Source organism: Ursus maritimus, unplaced genomic scaffold (assembly GCF_017311325.1).
Source record: "Ursus maritimus isolate PB19 unplaced genomic scaffold, ASM1731132v1 scaffold_26, whole genome shotgun sequence".
In the NCBI taxonomy this organism is placed as follows: Eukaryota; Metazoa; Chordata; class Mammalia; order Carnivora; family Ursidae; genus Ursus; species Ursus maritimus.
The window spans coordinates 40165421-40184517 of record NW_024425119.1 but is presented as its reverse complement, the minus strand read 5'-3'; the positions used below and the strand labels follow the sequence as shown (position 1 = coordinate 40184517).

The window sequence follows — 19097 nt, the reverse complement described above, 5'->3', positions numbered from 1 at the left end:
GTTAGTAGTAGTCAGGTGCAAGATTTGAACCCAGGTCTGCGTGACTGCCCAGTCCACGTTCTTAAGCACAGTATTACACTCAGGCCCTTCCTCAGAGGACCACACATGGGCTCTTTCACACACTTTCATACACTGCTCGCCTTTATCCTGGGCCAGGCTTTCCAGCTCACGTGCCTGCCAGACCCTGTTCCTTCAGTGGCCGCCTGGAGGTGCCCCCCAGGACCCAGGGCTGCATGCACGTGTTGTCTGTGCCGTTGACACCTTTGACGCTCAGGCCTGTGAAGATGACCATCTTCTATTGGCACCAGGCAACAACGGACCCCCGGTCTCCACTCACGGCCTCTCCTCCACTCCCCTGTTCCCCCCTCCCCGCCCCTGCCCCGCATCCTGGCCAAGGGCACGAGGGCTTAAGGCTGGCAGCCTCTTCCTATAGCATCCCCCAAGCCCAGGCTCACCCCCTAGCCCAGAAAGTGGTGGCAGGGCCAGGCGGGCCCGGCTCCCCCTACAGCCCCCCAGGAAGCCTACAGCGCTCTTGGCCTTGCGCTCTGTTTGTGCTTCTCTTCCCACCTCTTCCAGCCTTCTACACACACACACACACACACACACACACACACACACGCCCCAAAGCAGTGCCACATGGTGGAAGGAGAACAGGATTTGGGGTCTGTCCTCTTGGCTGTGCCAAGTGGGCAAGTCACGTACACTCTCTGTGCCCCAGACTCCTCAGCTTCGTGATGGACATGGTAACGGAACACCTGTCCCAGAGGCTTGTGTGAGGATTCAGTGAAAAGGTTCACCAACTCTTTTTGTGTGTGTTACTTTAATCCTTCTTTTCAAAGTTTCTAATTAAATAACTTATGAATACATTTATTCATATATTTCAGTTTCTAAAATCTCACATAATATAGATAGAGCAAATGTCATTTGCATGTCCTTCACTACCTTCCTCAGTGGTAAGTGCCGTGGTCAGTTGTCTCTCCTTCCAGACTTTTCTATATGCATTTTATAGGCATCTGCTACCGAGGCTTCTCTGCCATAGTTCTGTGCAGGTTTTGTTGTTCTTGTTATAGAAAAGGGATTTTATGATGTAGATTTTTCTGCAGCCTGCTCTTTTCTCATGATGGCCTATTTCAGAGACGTTTCTGCCTCAGTACTGCTGCCCACAATTTATTTAACCAACCCCTGGTTGAGCGTTCGGGGTTTCCAGTCCCTCACTGTTTGAACCAGCACTGCTGCGAGTGGCCTTGGGTGTGTGCTGCTTTGCACACCCACACTGGCGTTTCTGTAGGATGGACATCGTCCACATGTTAGTTTTTTATGCTGATTCAACACATGATAACCCCAGCTTTTTGTATTCAGTGCCTGTTTGCTGATGGCTCTGAGCTGGCCTCTCCATGCCATGGCTCTCCCGGTGCCTCTCGGCCTCGCCTCTGGGAGGGATAGCAGACATAAGCCTAGGTCCTGGACACAGCAGGCTCAGGCCAAGTGTGTGGCCAGGGGGCCCTGACCAGGCCCTTCCTGGCCAACAGGGCGGACGAGGCAAGCTCGCCTTTGGCTCCTCTGCTCTCTGTGTTCGCCCTCCCCCACCTCCCCCCATCCCCGACCTGCTTCTCCATCAAAATAGGGACAGATGGTCTGGATCCAGCACGAGGGAAATGACTGTCAGCAAGCCCCTCACTTGCTCCGAGACACCTTCCCTCGTATGTAAAATAGTGATGATAATACCCACTTCCTATGAAGTGAGGTGAGATAAAGGATTCGTGTGTGAAAGGGTGACTCAGATGTAAGCAGCCTCCTAGTCCCCCTCTGCCTCTTGCCCCGAGCCTCTCCTCCCACGTGCTCCTCCGGCAGGGTCTCCTCGTGCCCAGCTGGCTTCCAGCTCAAGTACCTGTGACCTTCCAGGCATCAGCGTTCAACCCAGCTGTTAGCTCTCAACTAAGATCTTAGCTGCCAGGATGTCAACTATGACCAAGATAGCTGCTCTCAGCGACGACGTTAGTTAACAAGGCTCACCATCACCCAAGGTCATGAGGTTCCTTTCCCCTGCGTAGAGTGCATGCTCATACCGGAATCTCTGATCATTTGCTTTCATTAGACCGTCGGTTGTCTGAAGGCAAGCTCCCTGGAGCATAGTAGGTGCTCGATAAATACTGTGGGGACTAAGTGAGTGAAAAGCTATCAGCTGACGTGCAGGCGTGAGGCTGCAGTGCTGGGTGGTACCAGGCAGCGCAGCTGCACTCTGGGGCAGGCTATCCCAGGTAGCGCCACGTCGATAAGCATCCATGGCCACAGGCCAAGGGCAGGGGCAGAAATCATTTCATTCCTCTTTTCTGCAAGAGCAAAGCCTGCTGGCTGCTCTGGAGGCCTCCTGGGTGGGGTGCTCCCTGGTCAGGCCCAAGCCTTCTAGGTTGAGAGATTCAATTTCATTAGCTCAGCCAGGGGTGACTGGGCTCCGAGAAATCAGCGAAGCACGCCACTGATGGATAAGCCAGAGCAGCAATTTATTAACTTCTGGCAGCATGACCGCTAAGCAGCCTGTAGCATTCAAGTCGGTCCCTCTCCTTGCTCGTTCTCTCTGGAGAGCGAAAACTTCCGTGGGAATCCAAATCCAGACCAGAAGGAGCAGAGCAGAATGAAGGGACACGACACAAAAGAAACGTGCGCTGTCCTATGTTTACCCGCAAAACCGCACCATGGTGTGGTCATTATTACTGACCCATTTTGTAGATGAGGACGCTAAGGTCAGGTGGGCAATGGCTAAGGGGGGGGATAGAACCAGTGCTCAAACGCAAGTGTTCTGACGCCTGTCCTGTGTTCTCATGCCCCCTCCCCTCAACGCCACTGAGCTCAGGGAGCCCGACCTGCACCGCACGAGCCCCCCCTTGGCCCTGCTGTGGCTCTCCCTGTTCCTTCTGTTAAGGCTGCATGGCGTACCCTCGTAACATTTCCGCGTCCTTGACGGGCCGCCAGAGATGCCTGGGTCTTGGCAGCAGCCTATGACATGGTCTCAGGGGGGCCCCTCTCCTTCTGCAGGTAATAACTACGTACCCACATTAATAGCCAGCATGCATTCTGCTCTTGCCACGTGTCAGGCACCAGGCCGGGCACTTTGGTCTCATCCTCATTCTCGCAACCTCAGGAGGCAAGCACCCTCGTCTCCCTTTTCCAGATGTGGACTCCAGCTCAGGGAGACTACCTTGCCCAGGGTCCCGGAGCAAGTGACGAGTGGAATTGAGGCTGCAATTCAGTTCGGGCCGACTTCCAAGCCTGTGCTCGTATTCACCCCCACCTCCCCACTTTCCAGGGTGCCATGCCTTGATGTCCCACATGCTGGCGATGCTCCCTATCGGAGCCTCTGGCCCCTGGGCTCTAGTCCCTTTCCCTCTGTCCCCTTGTCCCCTGCTCCAGCCACGCTGAATTCCTCACTTTTCACACCATGGCCCGCACCTCCCCAGGCCTTCTCAGTCTAGCAAACTCCAACTTGTCCTTCAAGCCCCAGGTAAAATGTCACCTCTCCTGGGCCACCTGCCTCCTGCTCAATCAGCCCTAATTATGGCATTTGCTGAGTTTTATTGTAATCATCTGTAAGTGTTCCCCCCTAAGTGGCGAGCCCCGGAAGGCAGGCACGGCATGGTGGTGTCTCTGCCAGCAAGTTGCTGGCACCAACTCTTGCCCCATACATATTTATTGCATAATGAATGTTCCAGAGGACCCCAGGTGCACAGGTCTTCCACACACGAGTGACGGAAGAGCTGGGCACAGCCCAGTTAGCAAGAATGTGAATGGATTTAAAGAATTCCAATCCCATGTGGGCCAGTGGTTCATAACCTTTGAGACACTGGTGGAACTTTCAGGCTTCTTTCTCCCAGAAAACTCCACTGTGCCTGTGAAGCGTCATATGCTATTTCTAGAGGATTCTGCTTCCTATGCTTGGACCCCAGAGAAGAGCTAAGTGGGAGGAGTAGGAGTCAGTGTGGACAGGGGGCAGCAGGGGGGCAGAGAGGAGCTGTCTCTGAGGGAATCACTGTTCGTAGTGTTAGGCCAAGAAGGTGCCCTGGGAAGAAAGTGTTTCCTGGCAGGAAACGCATTAAGCCCTGGTGCTGCTTACAAACAGCAAAACAGAATGGCTAAGCTGGGGCCTATGGAGCCAGCCTGCTCAGGTTCGAATCCCAGCTTTGCCACTTCCCAGCTCTGGGACCTCAGGCAAGAACTTAACACCTCTGGGCCATGGTTTCCTCTAGGAATAATCCCTACTCAAGGGATGTTATTAGGACTAAGTGAGCTAATGTCCACAAAACACAGAAGAAGTGCCTGTTCTCTGCTCACTGTTAAATGAACCACTTGTTCATCTGCTTAGAGCAGGGCCCTGAGGCAATGGCGAGAAGACTAGGCCTCAGCTTGAAGGTCCCTTCCTCCAGGAAGCCTTCCTGAGCTCCCTGCCCACACTCACATAGGTCAAGTTCCTTATTATTAGCCACCCTCCTGGGACACTTCCCATTTCTCTTTGGTTTCTTCACATTAATGATTACTTCCACTCTAGACTCTAAGGCCGGGATCTTGCCTGTCTTCTTCTTGACTATTTCCCTGTGCTTGGCACATAGTAGGTGCTTGGGGAAATAGGTGTTAATTAGGGAGGGAAGGTGTTGGGAAAGTTCGAGATTCCGGGCCGTTCCAGGAGGGTCACTGAGCAGCCAAGCAGCGGATGATGGTAGCAAAATGTGTGTGGGGGGGGGGGGACACTGGGCCCCTTGGTCGGTGTCACAGTGCCTGGACCTTCTGACTTTTCTCTCTTCCCCCTTCCCTCAGTTCCTGGCATTTGACACCCAGTTGCTGATGGGTAACCGACGCCACTCGCTGAGCCCCGAGGAGTACATTTTTGGAGCCCTCAACATTTACCTAGACATCGTCTACATCTTCACCTTCTTCCTGCAGCTTTTTGGCACCAACCGGGAATGAGGAGCCTTCCTTCCTTCCAAGAATGTCCCCTTGCTGGTACCCTCCCTGTGCTCCTGCAAGCCCAGATATAAAACTAGCTGCCAGCCCATCCTTTGGCCTCCCCTCAGCCCGATGCCCACCCTCACCCTCTGTAGCTTGTGTCCAAGTGTTAGGGGCCCTGCGGAACTGAGGTCACATCCCCCCCCTCTGTGCTGCCCCTTCCCCCCTCTTACGTCTCTCGAAGTGGACAGTCAAGGCTGGAGCCTCCCCTGGGTTTGAGGACCCAAGGGACGAGTGGGAAGAGCCCAGCAGGATTCCAGATGTGGGAAAGAGACCCCAGGAAGCCTAGCTGAGGCCTGCACCCCACTGAGGTTCCTCCTAAGGCTGCCACAGCTGTGTGACCTTGGGACACACTGTCCTATGTCCAATCCACCCCTCTGTTCTTTCCTTCCAGATCAGGCACTGACACTTGTAAGGGGGTGGGAGGAAGCTGGGCGAGGAGGTGAGGCTGTTCTGCAGGTGGGGGGATGTGGGTGGACCAAATGGTTGTCCCAGGCTGCCCACCCTCGCAGCTTTGAGACTAGCAGCACGTTCTAGGCACTTGAGCCCTGGGGTCCATGGAAGGGGGACAGGAAGCCAGTACCCTCTGCCCCTGCCTTGGTTTACCCTCCAGAGTCATGACAGAGCACTGTTGGGGCAGGAGGTGGGGACAGGGGGCCCTGCTCCTACGTGGGGACCTGTCCTAGGGCTGTAAGGGAGGTGGAGCAGGCAGCCCTCTGGGAGGCGCGGGCTCTGTAGTGGCACCAGTTCACCCAGACCTGCATCTCCTTGGGGGGCATTTGAGGTTGGCAGGACTGACCTCTCACCCTCTTCTCTGGACCCCCTGGGTTGTCCCTCACCCTAGGCCTGAGGCTGAGTGGAGTGCTTGGGCCCTAGAGGATTGGATGCTCCGACAGAGGGAGGGTTGTACTAGCTGCTGAACCCGCCCCACTGGGAGGGAATCCTGCCCTGCCCTGAGGCCTCTCTGCACTTCTTCCCTAAACTCTCCCCCATCCGTGGCGGCTGCCATGTGCTGGCTGATCCCCAAGCCAGGCCTCCTGAGGCCTCAGTTGGCAGTGCCCATGTCCCTCCCCCTGGCTTCTCTGGCCACTCAGCCCAGAATCCTAAGCTCCCCTCCATTCCTTATCTCCTTATCTCCCCAATTTGGAAGCTGTTCAGCTGATGCTAACAGCCAGAGCCAGTCCCTCCGGCTGGTCCCATGCGATGAGGTCGGGTCTCCTTATCAGCCTCCAGGCAGCTGAGAGCTGAGACTCGGGCAGGGTGTGCGTCAGCCACCCAGCCCCCTGCAGGCCCGGCTGGGGAGGGGACGAGGGGGCTACACCTGGGGGAAGTGTGTCGCGGGCACCTCGCAGCCAGCTCTGGGCCAGTGGAAAGTTACTGGGTGGGGTCAGCGAGGTCAGATACCTGGGCCTTCCCTTGGCCTCTCCCTCCAGGGCTCAGCTCTCTCCTCTATGCCAGGGGTTCTTTTGCCCTTGGAGAGAATGACTAGGTATGTTACCAATCTGTTTTTGACTCTTCCTTCTCCACCCTTCCTGTTTTCAGCTTTCAAGAAATATTGCAGAAATATTTGAAATTTTGTTTCACCTTGGGCATTTGAGGAAAGAGGGAAACAAGAACAGATGGTGGTGTTTGTGTATAAGACAAAGGCAACGGGAGTGTGGCTAGATGCCTACTGTGTGCTGGTCAAAATTAATCCATTAAAGCAATCCCATAAAGGGAGAAGTCCGCACATGCCGATCGCAGAGGGAAGAGCTGAGGTTATTGAGAGGATTGGTAACAAGACAAAGGTCATACAGCGAACCTCCTGGGTTGGGGCTGGAATGAGACCGGGTGGTCAGGCCAGACATCTCCTGATGTCTCTGGAGATCTGCTGGCCTCTGTGCCACCCCCCACCACCCCCTTGCCCCCTATTACCCCCACCAAATTTTGTTCTCTGTCGTTTCCACCTTCTAGACACAAGCTGGGGGCATTCTGGTGTCTGATTTCCAGCCTCACTGCTGACGGGCTCATGGTAGTAAGTTGTGAGTCGTTACCTATCAGCGAGATGGAAGACCAAGCCCTGGGCAGTGCAGGGAGAGGCGCCAAAACACTTTCTACTGACTTCCTGATCCGGTTGCCACCTTTCCTCCAAGGTCCCTTCACTTCCTCTCCTAATCTCTGGTCCCACTTCCAAAGGGCTCACTCAGCCTGGGCCTTGGTCATGCTTCCCAGAATCCTCTTGTCCAAGTCCTCCTTTTCCTAGGACAGTTTATGCAGAAATAGGACGGAGAATCTTATCCAAGGCCGAGCTCTGAAAGCGTGGGGAGTGGGGGCAGGTAAGCCCTCAGCAGCAAACAGCAGGACCCGGCAACTTGGCTTTCTCCAGGCTGGGAGAGGATGCTGCTGAGTCTCCCGCTCTGGGTCCTGTGAGGGATCCGGGACCCGCTGAGCAGGCCGCAGAGCCCGGGCTGGGGGCCCTGCGTCCTGCCACACTGAGGCCGGGAGGAGCCCCAGGAACACCTGGCTGGGCTTTCAAGGAGGAAGGGCTGAGGAACAGGAATGCAGGATTAGGAGAAACCGAGAAGCCGGAGCTGAGCAGGTGCCACAATCGGCAGAGGGGGAGGAGAAGCTGCAGGGCCCCTCGCATTTTTGGCAGGGGTGGGGCTGGGCCCAGGAGAGGGTGGCTTGGATTTTATAGAGCTCCAGGCAGCCAGGAATCTGACCATCTGCGATGTGAGGTTGGAGGTTTCCTGCCAAGAGGAAGACAGATCAAGAGATCTTCTCCTGGGATTGCAGCTGGGGTCCCGGGAGGCACATGCAATTCCCCAGACTCCTGTCCCAACTCCCAGGCGTGTGTGTGGCTCCTGTGTTGCCTGAATCTGGATTCTTCCTCCCAGGGGAGTCAGGAACCAACAGATACCCTTATTTCAAAAGGCTCTGCCTCTCCCTCCCCGGCCCTCCTGGGACAAGGCCAGGACCTCTGGGTTCCCCCAGCAAGCTGGATTTCACACCAGCCCTTTGCTGCCCCTCAGTGGCTGCCTGAGGAAAAGCAGGGCCTGGTTCTGCGGGCGAGAAGACGAAGGGCGGTAAGGTTGCAGGCCGGATTTGGCTTTCATTCATGACCCTTCTCGGACCTCCCCAGACCTTCCTCCTCATCAGCCTCCGATTGCTCCCTGTAGTCCAACCGTTGTCACATCCCTGGGACACTGTGCACCTGTCTGCTGGAAACCACCCTGCGCCGCCCGGCCCCAGAGCTCTCTCCTAAGTGACTGAGGGCAGAGACCGGCCGCCACACACTGGCCTCAGCCTCTCGCAGTTGCCCAGGATCCGCACCTGTCCCCTTCCCCGGCCTCACTTTCCTGGTCCGTGACTGACAGGAGATAAGAATAAAATTATGACATCTGAACCCTTTCCTTCGCCTGCCTTTTGCTTGTTGCCTCAGATGGCCGGGGAGTCTGTGTGTGAGGTTTAGCTCAGACTCGATGTGAGGTTCACACCAGAGCTGTCTCTCCCAGCGTAGCTAAGTGTGAATTAAATCTCCACACTTATCCTGATGCGGAGAAGGAAACACTGGGGCGCCTGATGTTTAAGATGGTTAAGCGGCTGTCTTTGGCTCAGGTCGTGATCGCAGGGTCCTGGGGGCCAGTCCTGCTTGGGCTCCCTGCTCAGTGGGGAGTCTTTTTCTCCCTCTCCCTCACCCTCTGTCCCTCCCCCAACTCGTACTCACGCATGCGGTCTCTTTCTCTCTCTCTCTCTCAAATGAAGAAAAAAGAAAAAAAAAACAAACAAACAAACATTGGTCTTCCTGCCGATATATACCCTTTACAGAAGGTCTCCGAATGCTTGCACCTGTCACATCCTGGCTGGAGGTGCCTCCCAACAGGGGGCCTTTCTGGAAGCCTTTGTGTGTAGTTTTGTTAGAAGAATCTTCCTTATTTTGACCCAAAATCTGTGTCCCTAGAAGGAAAGCCTATGTTGTAGCTGGACAGATCCCCAATAGAGAGCAGCTTTAAGGGTCGCCTCTCCTATGAAGCCTTTCTCTGTCCTCCCCCAGGTGCCCTGGCCACCCCCTCCTCGGAGCCCTGCTGCCCTCTCCCACCCCAGCTGCATTTAACCTCTCCTCCTATCTGCTTCTATGTATGACATTTGAGCTCCTTGAAGGCACGAACTGTGTCTTGTTCACCCTTGAATTCACAGGACTTATGGCAAGTAGTATCAGTAAGTGGTTTTTGGATAAATGGAGGAATGAATGGATCTTCTCCAATCTTTCTGTTTTACTTAAGAGGAAACTGAGGAGCAGAAGTGCAGTGACTTGTCCAAGTTTATACACAAGTTAGAGACGAGAGTGGGATTAGAAGGCACATGGGGTGATGATTATTACGTTGCCTGGTTCCTTCAGAGAACTTGGGGCCGAGGGTGCTGTGTGGGAGGGGGACACACCACACTGACACAGTGGGGGACATTATCCTCGCCTGTGACAAGGTTCTGGTATAAATTCAGCCGCAGCAGGGGAAGGATCAGGGCAATATTCAGGGGACTCTGAAGAGAGAATAAATAACATGTATTAGGCACCCACTGTGTACAAAGCACTTCCATAGATAACAAAGATAGGAGAGGGAGAAGATAGCAGTGTTGCAGGAGAGAAAATACGCATGACAGCTCCCAGCCACTTAGTTCATGGTCCCAAGTAAATGCTCTTGAAAGCAGGCCTGGCAGGGAAGCAAGTACTGAGGAAATGTGGAACAGTGGCAAGGCGGGGGGTCTCTGAGTCAGGGTCTGAAGCGCATGAAAGGCTGGGCATGGGCACTGGTGGAAGGGGAGGGAGGGCAGTCCACGCAGGAGGTGGGGGGCGGGGTTGGTGACACTGGGCTCCCTCCCCTCCTCCTGCTTCCTGCCAACCCTTCAGCCCCACTCTGCCTTCGGCCCATTCATTCTTCATTACCACAAACTGGTGGCTTAAAACAGCAGAAATCAGTTATTCTCACACAGTTATGGAGGCTAGAAGCCTGAAATCAAGGGGTCAGTAGGGTTGGTTCCTCTTGGAGGCCCTGAGGGAGAAGCCATTCCATGCCTGTCTTCCAGCTTCTGGTGACTGCTAGCAACCCTTGCTGTTCCTTGGCTTGTGGCTGCCCTCCAGTCTCAGCCTCTGTCTTCACACAGTCTTTTCCCCTGTGTCTCTGTGTCTTGAATCTCCCTCTCCTTTCTCTCATAAGGCTACCTGTCACGGATTTAGGGCCCATCCTAAATCCAGGATGATGATCTCTCCTCCAGGTCTTTAATTATATCTACAAAGACCCTATTTCTGAAAAAGGTCACATTCACAGGTACCAGGGTGTTAGGACTTATACATCTCTTTTTGGATATCACTGTACAACCCACTATACCATCCATTCCCTTCTGGCAGCTACTGTCTTAAGTGGTGGCCTCCAAGCACATCCCCCTACCCTCACCCCTGGGATGGTCCTCACACCAAGGCTCTTCATTTGCATTCCCAGGTTCCTAAATTAGGTTGGAGAAATTACAGAGCTGAGCTGACCTAACCCAGCTCATAAATATGCCATCTGCTTTCACTCAGGTCTGGCTACTCCCAGCAAACTAGTGTTTGCCCTCTTGCTGATTATATACACACACACACAAACACATGTACACACAAAGCTAAGACCCTTTCTTCCCAGCCTACTATCCTCAAATCCTCTCCAAGATCTCTGCTTTCTTTTTTGGGAAAACCTTGCCAAAAGAAGTGAGCTTTATGCTGTCCTTCAATAGCTCTATGCCCCTCTCTTTGTTAGCTCCTTTTTCTCCATACGAAAGAGGCCATGTGCTCCAGCCAAGAGACCCAGCTGAGTCCAGTCTTCCAGCCGTGCCCATCAAGAGGCAGCCATGGGAGGCAAGAGGCCATTCTGGAAGTAGATTCCTAACTTCAGCTATTCCAGCCCCCAGCCATTTGAGTTTTCCCAGTTCAGGCCCAAGATATCATGGAACATGGACAAACCATCCTTGTCCACATTCCTAATCCCCAAGACCCATGAGCATAATAAAATAGTTGCTGTTTTATGCCACTAAGTTTGAAGTAGTTTGCTTTGCAGCAACGGATAACTGGAATAGAATTTGGTCTCCGGAAGTGAGACACTGCCATAACAAAACTTAAAACATCTGGCATTGCTTTGGCGTTCCAGGTGATAGAAGATGCCTGACGGGCCTCAATGAGTCTGTTAGGGAAGACTAGAAGGGCTTCAAGGAGACTGCAGGTGGAAGTTCAAAGGAAAGTTGAGGAAAATGTACTTGGAACCTGGAGGAACAAAGACCCTTGTTGAGTCATGGTAGAAAGTCTGGCAAAACTTTTCTCTGCACTAATGTGAAAAACAGAAAAAGTACCTCATGAACTGATGGATCTGGCTAAGATTTCCAGGCAGAATGTTGCAAGTGTCACCGGGCCTATCTTGGCTTTGTATCCTAAGAAACAGATAGTGAGAGGAGAGGTAAAGAAGGAATTGTTCTGTTTTTAAGCAGAACTTGGAGGAGACGTAAAAAGCCCATGACAGTCTTTTGAGCCAGCAAAGAATTCTCAAAGTAATAAAGGCCCCATTGCAAAAATCATATCCAGGACACTATCAGGAAAACACGGTCTCCTGGTAAAGATGAGGCCAAAAGTGTGATTACGAAGCTCTTTGTTAAGACCTCAGAAAGATCTAATATGGTGCCTCATAGAATCTTCCCAACAGACAGAAGTACTCCTAAGAGTCTTAAAGGTGTTTTTTGCACAGCCCCTCTGCTAAACACTAGGGCTTCTCAAGATCTTAAAGATACTGGCCCTCAGCAGCCTCACTGAGGGCCCAGGACAGAGGAGGCCTTGCCTTAGATTTATGAGTGCAACTTGTCGAGTGAAGTTAGTAACTGTGCCCCAGTAAGATTCAGAGAAAAAACCAGAGTTTTTAAGACTTGTATTTTGGGGGAGGGTGCACCGCGGGGGCACCGTTGGTTGAGCTTCCGACTCTTGGTTTCTGCTCAGGCCGTGATCTCAGGGTCATGAGATGGAGCCCACGTCAGGCTCTGTGCTCAGCATGGAGTCTGCTCGAGAGTCTCTTCTCCCTCTACCCCTCCCCCACCCTGCTCTCTCGCTTTCTCCCTCTCTCTGTCTCTCAAATAAATAAATAAATCTAAAAAAAAAAAAAAAAGACTTGTATTGGTAGAAGTACCACCAGCTCAACCTGAAAGGGAGAGAAATCATACAAAACGAAGAGGACTTTGGACCTTTGCCTGTCCTGCTATTATATGCTGTGTGTGTGTGTGTGTGTGTGTGTGTGTGTGTGTGTGTGTGTGTAGGTGGGTGCAGGTAAATACCTTGTCTTTAGCTCAGATTGAGAGCAGCCTTACCTAAGGAACCAAACCTGAGGAGCCTCACGTGCACACAGACTTGGTTTAGAGGTGATTCTGGACCTCAGGCCTAAGCCTGATGTTGTAGGGGAATGAAACTTTGGGGGATCTTGGGAGGGGCATGAGGCCAGAGGTTGGAATGGAGCAGTTTAAAACAACGAGCACAGTTCTTTGACTAATGGAATGTGATGGAAGGGCTATTGTGTGCATTCCATGAGTTCTCTGGCCCAGCAATTCTGGCAGAAGTCCTGGTTGACCCATATGGGCCCTCCTTGATCCAGAAGCTAGCTCGTCACTGGACCAATCCCTCTGGCACTGGGGTGGAATGCACTGAGCGACCGGTCCCAGGTCATATCTTCAGCCCTGAGCTGCACTCGTGGATGGGGGTAGGGCAAAGAAGGGATGTTTCCCCAAGGGAAAATCAGAGTATCGCTCCCAGGAGATTGATGAATGACAGATCTACCACCTTAAGACATAGAGCCTGTCCCCAGGGAAGTCAGCATAGCAGTGTGGAGATGACAGGGAAGTGACGGTCATGTGGTAAGAGCCACACTATTGTAGTTAGATGAAGAGTTAGCAAAGTCTTCTCTGAGAACTTTGAGCTGGATCTTAAAGGACGAGCAAATTTTAGTCAAGCAGGCAAGAGAGAAGAGGGCCATTCAGACAGAAGGAACAGCTTGAACAAAGGCCTGGTGTGTGTGTGGTGGTGGGGGAGGCTGGGGGGGAGCCAAAAAATTGACACTATGTGCCTCTTCTAATGTGATGTACTAACAAGGACACATTCTGCTCCTGTAATTTATACCAAAAAAAATCTCAAAGCCTGAGTCTTACGAGAAAACACTAGACAAAACCAAATTGAGGGATATGCCACAAGCTAACTGGCTTAGATTCCTTAAAAATGTTCTGAAACGAATAGGTGATGGGGATTAAAGAGTACACTTATGAGGAGCCCAGAATAATGTAGAGTTGTTGAATCGCTATATTGTACACCTGAAACTAATATAACACTGTATTTAACTATACTGAAATTAAAATTAAAAACTTAGTACAAAAGATCTAAAATTTAAAAAAATGTTCTGAAATGTGGGCTTTTGAGGTTATCTCCAAAGGAGGCTATACCCACAGTTACATTTCAGTGAGTAATATTTTAAAAGTTCATTTGTTTAATGTTAAATATTAGATATATATAGATACACACATATATTTTATGTATACTTATGAATAAGAAAAAATCTAGATGGATCTCCATTAAAATGTTAATTGTGGTTATCTCTAGGTGGTGAATAAGAGTTCAGGTTTTTTCTTGTGGTTTATCTAGATCTATTTTTTCTATACTGAAAAATTACATAACTTGTGTAATGAAGTATACTTCAAAAAAAATTCAAAGAATTTTGAATTTTGATGCCTAGATGGCTTAGTCAGTTAAGCGGTTGACTCTTGATTTTGGCTCAGGTCAGGATCTCAGGGTCATGATCTCAGAGTCCTGGGATAGAGCTCCAGGTCAGGCTCTGCCCTCAGGAGGGAGTCCGCTTGAAGATCCTCTCCCTCTCCCTCTGCACCCCCCCCCCCAAATACATAAATAAATCTTTTTTTAAAATTCAAAGAATTGGGGCACCTGGATGGCTCAGATGATTAAGCGTCTGCCTTCAGCTCAGGTCATGATCCCTGGGTCCTGGGATGGGGCACTGTGTCAGGCTCTCTGCTTGGTAGGGAGCCTGCTTTTCCCTCTCCCTCTGCCGGCCACTCCCCCTGCTTGTGTGTTTTCTCTCTCTCTCAAATAAATAAAATCTTTTTTTAGAAAAATTTAAAAATAATAAAAAATTTGAAGAACAGAAAAAAGAGGGAAAGAAAGAGGGAAGGATGATTGGAAAGAAGGAACGGAGAAAGGGAAGGCAGATGGGAAGAAAACTGGCAGTATGACAGTTACCAAGTATCACCTACTTGGTGCATTGAGTATCCTTTCCTAGCCTTTTTTGGGGGGGGTCCTCTTTGTAAAACTGTACATTGTTGAGAACCTATTCCTTCTTCATAAAACAAGCATTCATTCAGTTAGGTGACATTTATTTAGCTGCCAGCACTGTGTCAGATGCTGGCGATACAAAACACAGGACATGGTCACTTCCTTCAGTAAGTTCAGAGTAAATAAAAAATTGCAATCTTGTATGATAAAGGCAGTAAAGACACATATCTAGGTAGAGGGAGGGAAATACTCTTTCTGAAGAAGAGTGGGTGGTGATGTCTCACCAAAGAGGACACACATGAGCGGGGTCTCAGGAAAGTAGGAATTGCCGGGGGCAGCAGAGGGGGAGGGTAGATTCCAGCACAGGGAACAGCCTGTGCAAGGACATGGAGCTCCCACCCCGAACACTAGGGACTATGAGTGGTTCAGCATGGCTGCAAAGGTTGGGAGTGGGTAGAGGAGATGAAGCTGAAGAAACGGACCTCATGGATCATCTTAGGCACTCAAAACATTGCCCATGGGCCAGCAACCTTGGCATCCCCTGGGAGCCTGTCAGAAATGCAGACCTCAGGGGTGCCTGGGTGGCTTAGTCAGTTAAGTGGTTAAGCATCTGACTCTTGATTTCGGCTCAGAAAGTGATCTTGCAGTAGTGAGAGGGGGCCCCAGGTCAGGCTCCATGCTGAGCGTGGAGCCTGCTTGAGATTCTCTCTCTCCTCTCCCTCTGCCCCTCCCCCTTCACACTCATGCAAGCACATGCACACACACACACACTCTCTCTCTCTCTCTAAAAGAAAAAGAGGGGGGAAAAAGAAAGAAAGAAAGAAATGCAGACCCCAGACCTCCTGAATCAGAACCTGCATTTTAACAAGAGGTTCAGGTGAATCATTTGCATATTCATGTTGCAGAAGCCCTATATAAGGACTTTGGATTTCATTCTCTAGGCACCAGGGAGCCTGACAGTCAGATCTGTCTTCCCTTCGTGTCCTTAACAGGGGAGGAGGGGTGGTTCTTCACCTTCTCTTCCTAGTTTCTTCACCAGCGACCCTGCCTCCACTAATGCCAAAGCACCCCAGGCCTCCACCCTCTGTTCCCTTCACAGACCTTGCCTCAGCCACATTGTCCTAAACACACCTTACAAAACCCTTGACTGTAGGGAGCCCCTTGGATTTGAAAGACGGTAAATGAAAAGGTAGGATTCTATGATTCTGTGAAAGAATGCTTTGCACAGCACCGTGACCTTATGAAACTCATTATGCCCAAGCAGCAGAACACGCTGAAAATGTACGTAGGTTCAAATAACATTTAGAAAAATTTACAGGTGCTAAGTTCATAGTGCGTTGAGAAGGGGAGCTGGGGATGCTTAGAAACATCATTCCTGACCTTTTCTTTGTAATAATCTGTGTTGTTTTTTTTCTTTCTGACTATAAAAACTAATATATGCACATTATTGAAAGCATGGGAAACACATTGGCTTGAAGAAGAAAATAAAAGGGCAGTCAGAGGGAAAAACAGAAAGTATTCAAAACAAACTGGGAGAGAGAGAGATGGAAATCAGGGCATGCAAACACACACACACACACACACACACACACACACCCTCTTCCTCTTCCACCCACTTCCTGGGTTCTTCTGCTTTGGTTCTATCAATAATTATGAACTGATCAGCACTGAATATTTACATATTAAGACTGTAAGCCCTGTCGACCACGGGACTATGTAGTATAGGGTGATTACTTTTCCTTTCTTGCACAACGTTTTGCTTTTCTGGAGATGAATCAGTTATTGTTGCTAGTTGTTTGTACATTTACTTTCCTACGTCCTTATTAATTATTTTTCTTCACCACCTTAAGTGGGTAAGTATCCTCCCAATATGTTCAAATATATTAGATGCTCTATCAATTTCATCTTGCTGACACCATATCGTCTTTCCACATCCTCTGACCTCTCTAGCCTGCGCTGGTTGCTCTGAAGCGATGTTGTGCAGCTATCTCCCCACATCTCTCTCCTGGGGAGTCCCCTTCGTGCTCCTCTGTTGGAAACTAGCATTCTAGATTCCACGAACTTCCCTTTCTCAGGTTTTCTACTCGTTTTGGTGGAAAACCTCTCCCAACAACTTCCTGAGAAAGCGTTAATGGGACATAGTACTTTCGGCCTCTCGCATGTCTAGAAGTGTCTTCATTTTGCGTTCACAGTGAATCATCTGACTGTGTATCCAATGAAAGGTTGGAAATAACTTCTCCTTCAGAATTTCTGTCTGTCCAATAAATAAAGAAAATCTTAAAAAAAAAAAACCTTTTCGTTTTGAAATACTTCTATGTGCAGCGAGGTCCCATTCAATCAACTTTTACGATTACAGTGCACTACCCAAACTGGGACATTAACATTGGTGTGTGTGTATACCGTTCTGTGACATTTTATCACACACGTACAGCCACGTAAGTAACACTGCAATCAAGACACAGAAGTCTTCCCTGAGCTATCCCTTTATGGTCACATCCACCCCTACCATTCCTAACCCTGGCAACCACTAATCTGCTTTCCATCTTCTATAGTTTTCTTTCCTTTTGAAAATGTTATATAATGGAATCATATAATTTTTATCTTGGCGGGATTTTTTTTCACACAGCATCATGTCTTTGACATCCATCTGAGCTGCTGCACGTATCAGCAGTTCGTTCTTTTTTATTGCTGAGTAGCAGTCCATGCTGCAGCTGGGCCACAGTTCATTCGACCATTCACCTAGTAAAGGACACTTTGGCTGTTTCCAATTGTTGGCAATTACAAATAAAGCCCAGGGGTGCCTGGGTGGCTCAGTCGGTTAAGTGTCTGCCTTCAGCTCAGGTCATGATCTTGGGGTCCTGGGATCAAGCCCCACATGGGGCTCCCTGCTCAGTGGAGTCTGCTTCTCCCTCTCCCTCTGCCCCTCCCCCATTCATTCTCTGTCTCTCTCTCCCTCAAATAAATAAAATCTTAAAAAAAAAAAAAACCAAAAACAAAGCCCTATGAACATTCATGTAAAGGTTTTGTGTGGATATAAATTTTCATTTCTCTAGTATAAGTGCCCAGACGTGTGATGGCTTGGGTCATATGGTGTTTGTTCAATTTTTTTCTTTTTTATTTATTTATTTATTTATTTTTTTAAGATTTTTTTATTTATTCATTTGACAGAGAAAGAGACAGCCAGTGAGAGAGAGGGAACACAAGCAAGGGGAAGTGGGAGAGGAAGAAGCAGGCTCCCAGCGAAGGAGCCTGATGTGGGGCTCGATCCCAGAACACCGGGATCACGCCCTGAGCCGAAGGCAGACGCTCAACGACTGAGCCACCCAGGCGCCCCACAATTTTTTTCTTTTTTAAACAGATTTATTAAGATATAATTTACATAACATAGAGTTCACCCATTTAAAATGTACAATGTAATATTTTTTAGTATATTTAAAGCCCTTCCCCACTTCCCCACTGACCCACAATGGACTGGGACAACGAGGGAGAAATAAACCTTTATTATGGTAAGGCACTGAGATTTGGGGGTTATTTAGCCTGCCCTAATTTGGCTCCATCTTTGGAGAAACTGCCTTTACCTCCTGGACCTCAGTTTCCTCATCAGAAAATGAGGGGTTCAAAATAGGGGTTCTCTTGGTTGCGTTTCAGCTATAACACTCCATTTATAAATTGTATGGTTATTGTTTACAAGTGGTTTAAAATTCTGCAAGGACTAATTGTAGAATTTCTCAACTACAATGAGTAAGTTCTCCATTTACAGATGGGTTGGGTTCCAAAAGTCCAGGCAGGAGTCCCTTGTTGGAACATTGTTTCTGTGAGAAAATAGATTTGATATTTCCAAACACACAGACTCCTGCTCACCCCTCAGTTCTGAGGCCCTGTGATCCCCAGATGCAGGCAGTGAGTGGGGTGGAAGAGCAGGGACTGAGCAGAGGCTCTAAGACATGATTTGAAAGGGAAGGAAGGGAGAGTAAAATGGACTAGACCACGGGCCAGGACGTCAGCTGCACAAGGTTCCTTAGGAAGCCACAGAAACCGTTATACATGTCAGTTGTTCCTGACTTGGATTATTTCCAATTCTATACACACCTCCTCATTTTAACTGTTCTTGGGTATATGTTCTGTGCAGGGCAGAGATGAATGTTTCATGGAGCTACTGAAGCTCAAGCTTCAGGGTCCTCATTCACACATAGAACACTTCTAAGGCCCTAGAAGTGTGTCTAAAAGGTCATTGTTTTTGCAAAAATTTGAAAAAAATAAGGTGTTTTAACTGCGGGTGGTTAAAACTTCAATTTCCACTTTGACGTCCCTTCCTTCACATTTGCCCTTGTGTTGTATGGCACTGGAATGGCTACTGGCATTTTTGGAATCCAGCTAAGGGGACGTTTAGTTGGAGATGTACTCCATTTAGGATTTATTCACATGGTTTAAAATTACTTCCATGCATAGTTGAGCTTTTACCTGCTGAAGGAATAATTCTAGAAGTCTCTTATTCACCCACGTGCTGACTCACCTCATGTTATGACCTATAGGTGCAAGACCAGGGTTCAAATCAAGATCCTAACGTGTCCTACATTTAGCACCTGGTACTAGAAGTGTGCAAGAGTGGAGGAATATAAAGCTTAGAAGATGTACAAAGCCAGAAGCTAGTCTGAAGAAAATTCTTCCAATTGTCAGCTGTGCAAAAATATAAGCACTCTGTCCATATTGACATCTAGTCAAAATAAGTTTTGTCCTGTTGGCAATATACTCAATAACATATATATAATAGTATATCATTATAAATGTA

General features: G+C 49.6%; 1 protein-coding gene across 1 annotated transcript in view; it reads left to right on the top strand.

Annotated features, from left to right (window-relative positions):
* Positions 1–5044, top strand: part of FAIM2 (Fas apoptotic inhibitory molecule 2) — a 29783-nt gene extending 24739 nt beyond the window's left edge. Inside the window, exon 12 of the mRNA XM_040642429.1 lies at positions 4807–5044. Within this exon, the coding sequence (XP_040498363.1) occupies positions 4807–4956 (150 nt within the window). The 3' untranslated portion in view covers positions 4957–5044. The remainder of the gene's footprint in view (positions 1–4806) is intronic.
* The last annotated feature ends 14053 nt before the right edge of the window (positions 5045–19097 follow it).